Here is a 15,434-nt window from a genome sequence, read left to right on the forward strand (position 1 = left end):
AAACTATTGCTAAACCAACCAGCCAGACACAACATTGACTGAACATTGACACTGTTTTTGAACTGAATTTAATCAACACTGAACTGGCTCAAGCTGAATAATGACACTATTGTCTTCTGTAAAGCTGCTTATACAGTACAGCTGCTTATACAGCTGAATTTAACTCATTTCGTAATTGATGAACTTTGCACAGTTATTGAACCAAACTGAATCAACACTGAGCTGACTTCAGCTGAACAATGACTCTGGTGTCTTCTGTAGAGCTGCTTATAGCTGAAATGAGCAAATTTCATAATTGATTAACTTTACACAGTTATTGAACTGAACTGAATCAACACAAAATGACTTGAGCTGGGGGGAAAAAGACAATATTGTCTTCCTTAAATGCATGGCTTGGTGATTATTCCCTTAAACACCGCCGGTTATGTCTTAAGTGAACATACACAGTTGGGAAATAAGTTGCATGCGTAACAGTCTATTGGATCTGTGTATTCGATCTTGAAGTGACAGCAGCCTAATATTCCTGTTGCCATCTGTGTCATTAATGTTAATCAAACAACAAAAGACAAAGAGAAAATCACTCACTGCTCTAGTGCTACTAAATCTAGCAGATTTATCTATATTTAATTCATACAGTGAAGACTGTGCAGTGTTGTTTTACATTTGATACATTTTTATTGATACATTTATATTGATAAAGATTTTTGTTTTTTTATTTCTATTATTTATTTCACAGAACTGCTATATTTGTTAAGCTCTAAGCTGTTCCTAATCATCTCTAATATAAGGGAAACTGGGGCAACAACCGCAACAACCCCGACTTCAGAATCTAATGTATCTGCTCTGCATCAACCGTAGTGAAACAATAGTAATATATTGTTTATTAAAACTTCTGTTTGTCTGTGTCTCAAACTCAGTGGTGCACACAGTACTATCCAACCTCTATTTGTCGACATGATACTTGTATTCTGAAAGAGCAAGCACAATAAAGGTTTGCCTGGACGTGTCCATCTTAGTTTTCTGACTTGTGCACTAGAACATTCGACATCCCTCCTCCAAGGTAAACGGAACACAGCAATAGTCCCGCCTCAAACTCACACCATTGGTTGAGACATTACTGTGTTGAGATGCTCAAACACACAGTAGAGTTTAATATTACCTCCGCATGTTAAACTGAGATAAGAGAAAGTATTTTAAAATTTAAATATGAAATATAAATATGAAGATTCAGTCTTTTATACCCTTTATGTATAATATAATATATTGTGAGAGTTTGAATCACATTCTAAAACCTAGAGAGTTCAGATCTTATATTCCCTCTCAATCATCTTCTCGCTCTAGTGGTGAAATGCAGTTAGCAGAGACAGTTTTGCCCTGTGCCTTCACTGCAGTTCTCCACTGACACTTGTCTGAACAGTTTATGTCACTCATCCAGCCTCGCTTAAGCTGTTACCTGTGTTCTCACTGTCATTTTGAGACATCATTACATTACTTTATCCTTCTCTTTTGGCATCCACATCTCTTTTTTTTCCCACCCTCCATCTGCTGCTAGCTGGTAAATTTGTTCATTTTACATACATTTTATGATGAATCACTGACATGAGTAGAAAATTACTGTTTATCATCACCCAACTGCTGACAAAAAAGCTCTGCACAAACACCTGGGCTGCAGTCCATACATCAGCAAGCCTGAGCACATCAACACGCAAATATCTACACAGACAGACACTGTGTCTGTGTAGATATTAAAACACACTAAAAACACTGATTAAATGTGTGACGTAGTCTGAACCTCTCGTTCATGAGAACTGTAATTAGTTTTGAAAATAACAGCATACAAGACATTTGCTCCTAAAGGAAGTAACTGCTGTACTTTTAAAAAATAATTAGTGAAATATCTGCCATTTCATCATAGTGTTGTTCAATGCCCATTTAAAAATGAAAAAAATATTGTGGATTTGATTTTTTAGCAATAACCTTTAAAAAGAGACCTACTGTGAACTGCAAAATTGTTAATCATACATCATGTTTAACAGCATAATTCCTAGTAAAAAATAAATAAAATTTCCCATGATTCTGCACATAAATATCCTGCAATCAGAGAATAGTGACAAGCAAAACACACCAAAAGAACACAACTCGGCACTGTCTGCGAATGAACATACTCAAATGATCTAAATATTTGTATGCATAATATGCAAAAAAAAAAAAAAAAAAAAAAAAATATATATATATATATATATATATATATATATATAGTATATACTGTATATACTGTGTAATTAGTGGCTTTAATGAGGGACAGAACTAATCCTATGAAGCATTGAAAATGACAATCAAATTATAAATTATATATACAGTATATATTAAACATCATTAGATAAATAGTTTTATATTTCTCCATCAATTATATTTCGATTATATCATTTTAATTTTTCTTCAAATAATAGTTTGTAATATTCTGATTCACCTCGTTGGTGGCTTATAACCCTTAATCAAAGAATTTTTAAAAATCTCAATGAGATTTTTTTTTTTTGTTGGGAAAAATACTTCAGAACCAAAGCCAGTGTAAAAAAAATAAGCATGCATTGTTGCACTAGGTCCACAGCATTGGTTCCCAACCCTGGTCCTGGAAGTACCTCCAGCACTGCACAATTTAGAGCTGTGTCCCAATTCAGAGGCGGCCTCCTTCGAAGGGATGCATACTTCCCACGAAGGTCGGATCGAACACAACACCACAACACCACAAAGATTTCCAGTGATTACAAGAAAGTTCAGGCCAAACCATCTCTTTCTGGTGTTAGTTAGGTGGTACAGTGTCATCTCATAGTCACTTTTATCCCGAGGTCCAGAGGTTGATCATTTGTGGAAGAAATTGTTGAAAGAGCTTCAGTTGCAGCACAGCAGGAGAGAAGGTTTAAAAGTCAGATTCATTGCGCTGTATACAACGACAGGCCCTGTGTGGAATTTAAATGACTCCCACTCAAGTGGCCTTCATACTAATGCAGATCATGGCACGGATGTTATTCACATCAACGTCTTCCAAATATTTAGCTAGCTCCTTCTGTTGTCTGGAGACCAGTAAATATTGAGCTTATAATGGAGAAATATTATTCCAGAAGGGTGTATTTGCTTATTTGTTTGCACTAATAATGTGATCCTAATTTGTCAATACAAAATATATTACAGTATGATATGATATTAATACTAAGATTTGCCAGTATACAACAGCACATGGCACTAGATATTGTAACTAGATATTCTTGGCTCGTTCTACTAATATATATATATATATATATATATATATATATATATATATATATATATATATATATATATAAAAAAAAAAAAAAAGTTACAAAAATAATAAATATCAACAATAAAAAACAACAACAAAAAAACTGTAAAACATCCGCATCAAATACTGAAGATCCTAATAAGAATTACTTTGGTGCATACGCTAAAAAAACCACAAAAAAACCCAAGATGTGTTGTTGTTTTTTTACAAAAATAACTTTATTTACAGGCCAAAAAAATGCAAAGAAAAAGTGTTTTTAAATCATATCGTCATTTTGTAAAAAAAACTTCTACCATTTTGTGTGCAATAAAATAAAATATATTGTAAAATAATATAATATAATATAAAATAAAACGTAAAAAAAATGTAACATTTAATTTCAAATTTTTTATTTCCAAGACGACAACTAGAATACACCTACACGTAATGAGGTCACGTGACAACCTATGCTAAACACGAGGTCATGAGATCTGTAACATTAGGCTCGTTTAATGTGCGAGCAAAATGCAAAATGGACAGTTCTCTCTTCTCGTAGTGGTTTAGACATCTACGAGATCAATGGTGGATATCGCAGGATTCACACTCATGCGCTGTGTTGCTGATAAAAATGGATGCAATTTTTTAAGTTCTGTTGCTTTTATATGAAAATAAATATAATTAAAGACACCCAAAGTACTTATTTATCGATAATTTTTACTTTAATTACATACATGTTTTTATAAACTTGACAACAATCACATAGAGATTGCACTGTCAGAGAGTTTGGGAATATTCATACATAATTTATACACATAAAAACATGATATTAGAGTTTTAAAATCAAACATTTTAAAAGAGAACAATACATTAGAGTTGTTAAACCAATGAGCATTAAGCTGTCGTTAACAAGTCGTTTCCCATTGTGCTTTTGATCAGTGCAGTCGGTGGAGAGCAACTGCACCTGACTGCAGAATCCGACACCTCGCGAGAGTTTTTTGACATACTGTACGTCAGCATCAGTACGACATCATAGCAAGGCTACGTCTACATTAATCTGGATACATTTGAAAACGCTCTCCGTCCACACTAGTGTTTTTAGGCGTTTCCCTACGTTTCAGTGTGGATGAGAAACTTTTGGAAAACACATGAAAACACTAAATTCACCTTACTGCGCATGCAGAAAACCTCACAAAAGCTCACTGAGATGATACAGACAGAAAAATAAATAATAAAGTTATCGCGCAATTCTTCTTACAGGATAATTTTACAACAAAATATCTCACCATTCAATGATGCGTCCAGGTCGCACTCACCATATGTTTGGTCTAAAACTGCTCTCATGTATTGCCCCAGGACAGCAAATGTGAGTAAATTTTCTGTCATCTTTGCGGGACTGTGATATGAAGAGTGTGCAAAGTAACATATTTTAGCAGCAGTGTGAAAGTGAATAGCACATAACAAGCACAATACCAGTATAAACATGAATATCTATTGGTACAATATGCGTCACATGGCTAAACTTACATCATCGTTTTTTAAATACCTCCATTTTGACAGTCCATACTACACCGCAAAAACGTTTTTTTCAAATTTATCTACTTTGAAAAGCGTTTTCAAAAAGCTTTGTTTTCATTAATAAAAACGTCGTTTCAATGTGGACAGAAGGCCAAAACGAAAAAAAAAAGATACATTTTCAAACGAAAGCGTATTAGTGTAGACAAGGCCCATGTCGGACCACACCCGGACACATTTCTAACCGGAATGCATCTCACCGTGATCGGTTCTGTGCAGATTTCGCTCATCTCAAACAAGCCTACTGCATTCACACGGGGCGTCATCACTTTGATGGAGGGTGTGTCTGAACGCAATTGGCTAGCGTCTGCGCTAGGGTGTTTGCATAGGTGTTCTGATTGGCTGACACCTGAGCTTTTTTCAGCTTCTACCGCAAGCAACGCCAGTGACGCGACGCATCGGAACTCACAATTCAAAAAATGTGTTTAAATGTTTTATTTAAAATCAAATTAGAACTTGGACTTCAAGAGAGACCACACCATTGGATTTAAACATCACAAATTCTTCCCTTTTTCCGAATGTGATAATGGTAGATGCACATGGGAAATTTTCTTTGTTTGTCTATATGTGTTGATGGTGTCTTGAGATGAACAATCCCTTGTTTGATCACCTCTTTTTGTCTCAGAAGTTTATTATAATAGGCCACTTTATATGAATTAAACAGATTTGCATATCCTCCATCCGTAATGGAGCTCTCATTTATTTTGTACACATCTCTGCGGTTCAAGGAAAACTGTATTGTTTACTGGTATGTTAATTTCTGCATAGAAGATAGGATATGGTAAATATAATGACAGCTAGCGCCGGGGAACCAAGAACAGGTTCTTATTCAGCCACTGAAGGCCATCTCAATTAGAAGAATCCTTTGAAGGCTCACTTCGTTCAGCTCAGTTTAAAGGATGCACCAAGTGTATCCTTCGCGTCCTTCAATCACCAACAATCTTTTGCACACATTTCTTTTCGCATAAAAGAACTGACAGAAAACGAATCGCAGCTGAGGTTGTCTTGAGTTCATTATGAAATGTAATGTATGTTTTTTTCGGAGATGAAGGCATACATGTTATCTTTTGTTTTGGTGTAAATTAATCACTGAACACTAAACTGACAATATTGTGAGCCACTGGGAGACCACAGACGATTGTCTGCGTTAATAAAAAGCCAGCTTATAAAGATTTTTAATACAAAGTATTTTTCCAAAATTAAGTTTAAATAGTATTTTCATGCCGTGACCGTGGGGGAACATGTGGACTCAAGCCTACAAGCCTCAGAAGGACTGGACTAGGAAGGACACAGACTCACTAGGATGCAGCCAGTATAGTCCAAGTCCCATTTGATTTTTAGTGAATCAAAAACATACAGAGCGACCAGTGTAGCCTGTTTCCAGAACAACAAAAGATTTGAATTATAGACTGATCTTTTGGATTATTTATCCTGTCATTTTACCATCCACATGTTCTTGGATCATGTTCTCCTATTCGGTGTAAACGCAGCACTGCTGCTGTATTGTTTGTATTCAGCAGTAAGGATAGCTGATGTGTGTTTTACCTACGTGGGTGAACTGCACCTGTAAAGCTCAGCGTTAAAACCTGAAGTTTCCACATAACACCCTGACAGCTGCTGGAGATGAACAGAGCTTTCCTTAACTCTCTAAAAATATCTCTCTTAAACTCACTCTGTTTGTCTTTCCAACTGACAAAGTGCCAGTTGGGAGAAGATGTGGAGAATCGTTTAAATTAAAAAGGCATTAGTATAGTAAAGAGTGTTGGTGTCAGGGCGTTAAAAGTTAAAATGCAAACTTTTACTTACAATATAATTCTAACAGGTACAGCAAAGACAGGCAGAAGGTACACACACTAAATACAACAGAGATCAGACCCAGACTGACAGAACAGACAGAACTTAAATACAAACACAGATTACACTGATTAACAGAACACAGGTGAGACAGATGACTATGATGACTAAACAGGTGAGACAACTGAACTGATAATGACGGTAACCATAGAAACAAAGGCAAAAAGGAATCAATCAAAACTCAAACTTAAAGTCCAAACAAACGCTGACACGTGACAGTTGGAGGTATTCTAAGAAGAACAGATTTTAAGTTAAACTGTAAATCGAAATTAATTTCCATTACTTTCTTAGTGAATGTTCCTGGTCTGATTTTGCACAGTTTATTGGTGTATGTTATTCAAAATAAAACATTGTGTTCATAATATTTAATTAAAATGTAGTATAATAATAATAAACCGGAGTGTCTATTTACACTAAGTGCAAATAGCCCGCCTTGTTGGCAGAGGCTATTTACACAAACTCCTCCCACTGACGTCTGGTTGGACCGGATAAAATTACGGAAGATGTCGAATTATCAACATTAGCAATAGTGCAGGGGTAAGGTGCAAATCGACGTGAGTCCGAATCCGCCTTTTGCCGAACTCACTCTACTCCCTTTTCCCATCACATATCAGAGCGGAAGGCATTTATTTCAATAAAAATGAAGAAAATATTCAAAAAGTAGAAATAACGTGTCTAACGTGTGTTTAATAATAAAGTGTTTATCGGTTAGTATTAAGGGTAGGTGTGGGGAGGGCTTTATTGTCCCAATAAGGTGGTATCCATTTAATACTTTTAATAAATATGATAATTTACACTCTGTTATTACTCCATACCGTTTAATGTACAACAATACTGAGGTGCAAATAGCATCTGACACTATTTTAAGTATAAATAGCATCTAACTATACTATTTACACTTATTGCTAAGAAAATATACTATTTTCACTTAGTGTAAATAGAATCTCTACAGGCCGACTTCATCGTCAAAGTCATACAGGATCTGAATATGTACTGCTTTTGAAATCATGCTGTAAATGTCTGGCAAGGATGATGCAAAAAGCTGCAATTGTGATTTTGTGAGCACCAGTTTCCGTAGCTACAACAATAATTCTTCCCACGAGACGTTCTGTGCTTCCTCTTCCCTGTGACATCACTTCCTCTTCCAATGAACTTTCCTTTAGGCGTATTCAAGCAATACAATGGCTAATAGCTTTGTGTGTTTATTTTATAATATTTGTATATGTTTGTGTTTATTAATCTTAGTTGTTGCTTTTTTCTAGGTCATCTCTGACATGCCCACATTGTCTAAAGCAGAGCAACACGTTTGATCCTTTTCTGTGCATTTCTCTTCCCATTCCTCTAAGACAGACGAGGTGAGTAAATTCTACCCAACAAAAGTTATTTGAAGTCTCTGAATCATGCAGAAACTTAATTGTTTTACTTGTGTTACTTGTTGTACAGTATTGTGAGCTTTTTTCTCTGTGATCAAAATAAGTTTTATTTATATAGCGCATTTCCTCAAGCTCAAGGTCGCTTTACATTTGTACATTACAATACATTTACAAACCCGCACACACATTACAATCACATAAGGACACATATAGTCACATTATCCAAAATACATGTTAAATAGATATGTTTTTAGCTGAGTCTTGAATGTAGCCACAGATGAGATATTACGAAGTGTAAGGGGTAGTGAATTCCATAATTTAGGAGCATTAACACTAAATGACCTTCCACCTACAGTAGACAACCAGAAACGAGGGATGGACAATAAACCAAGTTCAGTTGATCTAAGGGACCGGGCAGGGCAGTAAGAGTAAAGTAGATCAGACAGATATGGAGGTGCAAGACCATTTAATGCCTTAAACATTAGAAGTAGTACCTTAAAGTGAATACGTGATGCCACGGGCAGCCAGTGAAGGTCATGAAGCAGAGGAGTAATGTGAGCAGAAAGCCTGGTGGAGGTGAGAACTCTTGCTGCTGAGTTTTGAACATACTGTGATCTTGCAATACGTTTTTTGGGCAGACAAAGAAATAGAGCATTGCAATAATCCAGACGTGATGTGATTAATGCATGAATTAAGGTTTCAGCATCAGCAAGAGTGAGAGAAGATCGAAGACGTGCAATATTACGAAGATGGAAATATTGCAGTGTTACGCAATATTACGAAGATATTACGAAGTTTTTGACAAGAGAAGAAATATGAGAGCCAAAAGATAGAGTTGAGTCGATTAAGACACCAAGGTTAGGAATAGATGACGACAGGTCCATCCTTTTGACTGAGGCAGCAAAGCCAATTACCAATATCTCATTTTTTAAATTATTTAATTTGAGGAAATTCAGGGACATCCAATGCTTGATGTCCCGGATACATGCAGTGAGTGAGTCAGGCAGGGATAGCCTATCGGAGCTGGTGGTAAGATACATTTGAATGTCATCAGCATAGCAATGAAATTGAAGTCCATGCCTGTGTATGATGTCACCAAGTGGATATATATATAGATGATAAACAATAGTGGGCCAAGAACTGAACCTTGAGGATCACCCTGTGTAAGCAGAGCAGTGGCAGATCTATACCCTTGTATGGTGATATAGTACTTTCTGTCGCTGATGTAGGAAATGAGCCAGGAAAGAGCGGAACCAGTGATGCCGATTTTAGAAAGCCGAGAGATCAGTATTTCATGGCAGACTGTGTCAAATACAGCGCTTAGATCGAGAAGCATCAAGATGTTTATTAACCCTGAATCCATGGACAAAAGAATGTTGTTAACCACCTGAAGAAGAGCAGTTTCAGTGCTATGAGATGGGTGAAATCCTGACTGAAAAGGTTCAAAAAGACCATTAACATCTAAATATGATCGCAATTGCGAAGCCACAACCTTTTCAAGGATTTTGCTTAAGAATGTTAAATTAGATATTGGCTTGTAATTGTCCATGTTTAGATGGTCAAGGCCTGTTTTTTTAAGAATGGGGGTCACCACAGACATTTTTAATTCTGCTGGGACAATGGCTGAAGCCAAACTACAGTTTATCATATGTGTTATGAAGGGTGCAACCTCGAGGACACACATCTTAAGCAGAACAGTAGGTGTAGGATCAAGCCGGCAGGATGTGGAATTAGACTTCACAATTACTGTATATCACTTATGGCAACAGGAGTAGTCAGAGTAAAAGCAGAGAGAGAGTTTGTTGAGTGAGCTGAATCAGATAACATCAAATGAACATTTGAGTCACTTGTATGAGGGGTGTCTTTGGTGATGGATTCAGTGATTGACTTCAATTTGTCTGAAAAGAACTGGGAAAAGCTATTCACAAGCACCCCAGAGCCCGAAATAACATGCTGTGGTGGATAAGTGAGTTTGTAGTAGACTCTACAACACAATAGTATCTTGCATCGTTGAGGGCTGTACGGTAGTTGAGCAAATGTTCTTTAAAAGCCAGAGAGTGCACAATGAGTCCAGTTTTCTTGTGTAAGTCTTTCTAAGCGGTGACCCTCAGTTTTCATCGTTCGTAGTTCAGGAGTGAACCAGGGTGAGGCACGAGAAGATGGAACTAGTCTAGTTTTAACAGGAGCATGCCTCTCAAGTATTTGAGAAAAAGCATTATTGTAAATACAGCAGATTTTTGACGGACAGTTAGATAGTAAACATTCTGACAAGGTTGAAGCCCTTATTGAAACAGAGAAAGAAGATGGATTCACAGAATTGATTTTACGATAGGTGAGCATTTTCTTCAGTGGTGATATAGATATTGAAGTTTATGAGTTTGTGATCTGAGAAAGCAAAATTAGAGCCACTAACAAGAATATTATATAAGCCAGATGTACATCCAGATCCAGTGTATGACCCCTGGAGTGAGTAGCAAAAAGTTACATGTTGAGTTAAGTTGAAACAGTCCAGCACAGACATCAATTCTTTGCATTGTGCTGTGTTTTCATGTATATTAAAATCACCAAGCAAAATAACAGATGAATGACTAACACAGACAAGAGTAAGTAAAAACAATAAAGCACTCAAACCAGCAGCAAAAAGATGGAAAGCCAGGGAAATCCTTAAGGTGATTTTAGTTGTTGTTGTTTTTTGGAGGAACTGCTGTTACGTTTATATCACAAAGGCAAAACTATTGTCCCACATACAGTATGATGCCACGTCAGATATTTCTATATATAGGCCTACATGTTCATATAAACTTTTAAATTAAATTTTTTAAAAAGGTAAACATTTTTGCAGTTAAAAAAGTTGGGTAACTGTTTGAGGTGTGGCACTTCCTACGTGGCCTATTGCCTTACTGCTTCTGGCAATTCATTCAGCATCTAACGCCACTCTTATTCACAGTAGTTTATGTCTGTTGAGGGCGTTTTCAGGCTGCAGGTCAAATCTCAGCAGGGTTAGGGTTGTGTAGCTCTCTCACTAAAGTTTCACACTGTTTCTGAAGAGTAGATGAAAACCAGATCACAGTATAAATAATGGTGTAGTAGATGATGTTACTTCAGCTGGAGCTATACAGTTCAAAAGTTTGGGGTCACTAATAATTTTAAAAAGAAATTCATACTTTTATTCAGCAAGGATGCATTAAAATGATCAAAAGTGACAGTAAAGATATTTATATTGTTGTAAAATATTTCTATTTCAAATAAATGCTGTTCGTTTGAACTTCAATCAAAGAATCCTGAAAAAATATGTCATGGTTTCCATAAAAAATATTAACTATTTTCAACAGTGATTATTATCAGAAATGTTTCTTGAGCATCAAATCATAATATTAGAGTGATTTCTGAAGTGACACTGTTGTAAAGTGACACTGAAGACTGGAATGATGCTGAATAATTTACATTTTAAAATATATTACAATAGAAAACAGTTAGAAAACAGTATTATTTCTTATTACAAAAACCTTAAAAAAATCGTACAGGCCCCAAACCTTTAAAAGGTATACACAGCTACTTTTGATTGCCAGGATATCGGTGTAGTTAACATTTACCAGCAGTGCGTAACCGAGTGGCCAATCGGATGTATTCTTTAGCCACACCGGCCTGCTGAAGCCACACCCACCTGCTAGCTTTTGTAGCCTTTGAAAGAGGTTGTTTGAGATTTGACATGCCCTTCATTGGTATCAGTAAAATTTGAAAGCTGCTTTTTGATCATAGAGGATGTTTTCTTGTCTCTCTGCAGACCAGTGTGTGTGACTTTGGTGTTCAGCAGTAAAGGGCAGCGGTATCTGAGAGTGGGTCTCGCTGTGCCTCTCTTCGGCTCTTTGGCATGCCTGCGCAGGATGGTGGCGGATGAGGGCAAGATCTCTCCTGATCAGGTGACAGGTGCACACACAGCATCACGCAGACAGACCTCATGCCTGCAAACAATATATCCCCTGACCAAACCACCTTCCCTCCCCCACTGCTACAGTGATTGTCAGATGGTAATACTATATACCATGTCACTGATACTGAGATTATATACATACAGTATTATGGTATTTGCATGGTACTCCAATACCAGTACTAAGAATACAATGGTACTTGTTTGTGATTTTGTTACAACTATGCTTTATAAGATGATTATTTTATTGTTTTACTCATTAAATTTGTTATTATTTTAATGTCTAAAATGTAACAACTTATTGGGTATTAATAAATGTGATTTATTTAAATAATAAAATTAAACAATATGCTTCAATTCTGAATATTTAGTATCTTTATCTAATGATAATATCCTGCAACAATTGAGTAATTTTATTCAGTTTTCAATTTTTAATTCTCTGTTGTACTAGGTAATATTGACAGAGATCTACACAACAGGTTTCAAGCGCTCGTTCTTTGATGACGATGACTTGACCAGCATCGCAGAGAGTGACATCATCTATGCCTTCCAAGCCCCGCCCCTTTACATCAGGGGAGGATCTGCACGAATCTCAGGTAAATATTACCTTTTAGGATGCTTTTGAGGATTTTATATACAGTGAGGAAAATAAGTACTGTATTTGAACACCCTGCTATTTTGCAAGTTCTCCCACTTAGAAATCATGGAGGGGTCTGAAATTGTCATCGTAGGTGCATGTCCACTGTGAGAGACATAATCTAAAAAAAAATAATCCAGAAATCACAATGTATGATTTTTTAACTATTTATTTGTATGATACAGCTGCAAATAAGTATTTGAACACCTGAGAAAATCAATGTTAATATTTGGTACAGTAGCCTTTGTTTGCAATTACAGAGGTCAAACGTTTCCTGTAGTTTTTCACCAGGTTTGCACACACTGCAGGAGGGATTTTGGCCCACTCCTCCACACAGATCTTCTCTAGATCAGTCAGGTTTCTGGGCTGTCGCTGAGAAACACGGAGTTTGAGCTCCCTCCAAAGATTCTCTATTGGGTTTAGGTCTGGAGACTGGCTAGGCCACGCCAGAACCTTGATATGCTTCTTACAGAGCCACTCCTTGGTTATCCTGGCTGTGTGCTTCGGGTCATTGTCATGTTGGAAGACCCAGCCTCGACCCATCTTCAATGCTCTAACTGAGGTTGTTCCCCAAAATCTCACAATACATGGCCCCGGTCATCCTCATCTTAATACAGTGCAGTCGCCCTGTCCCATGTGCAGAAAAACACCCCCAAAGCATGATGCTACCACCCCCATGCTTCACAGTAGGGATGGTGTTCTTGGGATGGTACTCATCATTCTTCTTCCTCCAAACACGTTTAGTGGAATTAGGACCAAAAAGTTCTATTTTGGTCTCATCTGACCACATGACTTTCTCCCATGACTCCTCTGGATCATCCAAATGGTCATTGGCAAACTTAAGACGGGCCTTGACATGTGCTGGTTTAAGCAGGGGAACCTTCCGTGCCATGCATGATTTCAAACCATGACGTCTTAGTGTATTACCAACAGTAACCTTGGAAACGGTGGTCCCAGCTCTTTTCAGGTCATTGACCAGCTCCTCCCGTGTAGTTCTGGGCTGATTTCTCACCTTTCTTAGGATCATTGAGACCCCACGAGGTGAGATCTTGCATGGAGCCCCAGTCCGAGGGAGATTGACAGTCATGTTTAGCTTCTTCCATTTTCTAATGATTGCTCCAACAGTGGACCTTTTTTCACCAAGCTGCTTGGAAATTTCCCCGTAGCCCTTTCCAGCCTTGTGGAGGTGTACAATTTTGTCTCTAGTGTCTTTGGACAGCTCTTTGGTCTTGGCCATGTTAGTAGTTGGATTCTTACTGATTGTATGGGGTGGACAGGTGTCTTTATGCAGCTAACGACCTCAAACAGGTGCATCTAATTTAGGATAATAAATGGAGTGGAGGTGGACATTTTAAAGGCAGACTAACAGGTCTTTGAGGGTCAGAATTCTAGCTGATAGACAGGTGTTCAAATACTTATTTGCAGCTGTATCATACAAATAAATAGTAAAAAAATCATATATTGTGATTTCTGGATTTTTTTTTTTAGATTATGTCTCTCACAGTGGACATGCACCTACGATGACAATTTCAGACCCCTCCATGATTTCCAAGTGGGAGAACTTGCAAAATAGCAGGGTGTTCAAATACTTATTTTCCTCACTGTATATATATATATATATATATAGTGCAATGCATAAGTGAATACACCCATGCTAAAGTTGACTAAAAAGAGGAATAACAAATCATATTTTGGAAATTGAACTTAATGCCTTAATTTAAAAAATTAGGAAAAATCCAACCTTTAAGGACACCAATTTTCTTTGTGAATAAATAATGTATCGTAAATAAATAAATGTTCTTCCTTAAAATACATGGTGCATAAGTGAGTACACCCCTATGTTAAATTCCCATAGAGGCAGGCAGATTTTTATTTTTAAGTATTTTTTTTAATTTTTTTTTAGGATACTATGCATCCTGATAAAGTTCCCTTGGCCTTTGGAATTAAAATAGCCCCACATCATCACATAGCATTCACCATACCTAGAGATTGGCATGGTTTTATTTCAGTTAGCCTAAAAGCTAGTTTGATTTGCATTGAGAGATGATCTTATGGAAAGTACCCCATGCCAGTCTCTAGGTATGGTGAAGGCTATGTGATGATGTGGGGCTATTTTAATTCCAAAGGCCAAGGGAACTTTATCAGGATGCATAGTATCCTAAATTTTTTTTTTTTAAAATACTTAAAAATAAAAATCTGCCTGCCTCTATGGGAATTTAACATAGGGGTGTACTCACTTATGCACCATGTATTTTAAGGAAGAACATTTATTTATTTACGATACATTATTCATTCACAAAGAAAATTGGTGTCCTTAAAGGTTGGATTTTTCCTAATTTTTTAAATTAAGGCATTAAGTTCAATTTCCAAAATATGATTTTTTATTCCTCTTTTTAGTCAACTTTAGCATGGGTGTATTCACTTATGCATTGCACTGTATATATATATACATATATATATATATATATATATATATAAGAAAACAACTCTAAATATAAGAGTTGTTTTCTGACTGAAATTATACATGTGTATATTGATATTTAGATTTAAATTGGATTAAATTGCTGTATAAGTTCCGCTGTGATTTATTTATTTTTTGGTCCAGTATTGGGAAATTAATAAATTAATAAAATAAAATCTGAAGCTTAGAAACCTTTACAAGTCTTTCCTGTTTCGAATCAGTGGTTCGGAGCAAATATAAAACTGCCAAAGTCACGTGACTTCAATAAACGAGGCTTTGTTACGTCATAACTGTTTTGAAATGTTTCAAAATTTCAATGGTTCACCGCTGGG

General features: G+C 36.5%; 1 protein-coding gene across 3 annotated transcripts in view; it reads left to right on the top strand.

Moving 5' to 3' along the window:
* Nucleotides 1-15,434, top strand: part of usp43b (ubiquitin specific peptidase 43b) — an 85,919-nt gene that overhangs the window by 27,101 nt on the left and 43,384 nt on the right. For all 3 annotated transcript variants that reach the window (XM_084125440.1, XM_084125439.1, XM_084125441.1), the window contains exons 4-6: nt 7,966-8,058; nt 11,861-11,996; nt 12,456-12,600. In XM_084125440.1, the coding sequence (XP_083981566.1) occupies nt 7,966-8,058; nt 11,861-11,996; nt 12,456-12,600 (374 nt within the window). The remainder of the gene's footprint in view (nt 1-7,965; nt 8,059-11,860; nt 11,997-12,455; nt 12,601-15,434) is intronic.

Source organism: Abramis brama (genome assembly GCF_963993115.1).
Source record: "Abramis brama genome assembly, chromosome: 1".
In the NCBI taxonomy this organism is placed as follows: Eukaryota; Metazoa; Chordata; class Actinopteri; order Cypriniformes; family Leuciscidae; genus Abramis; species Abramis brama.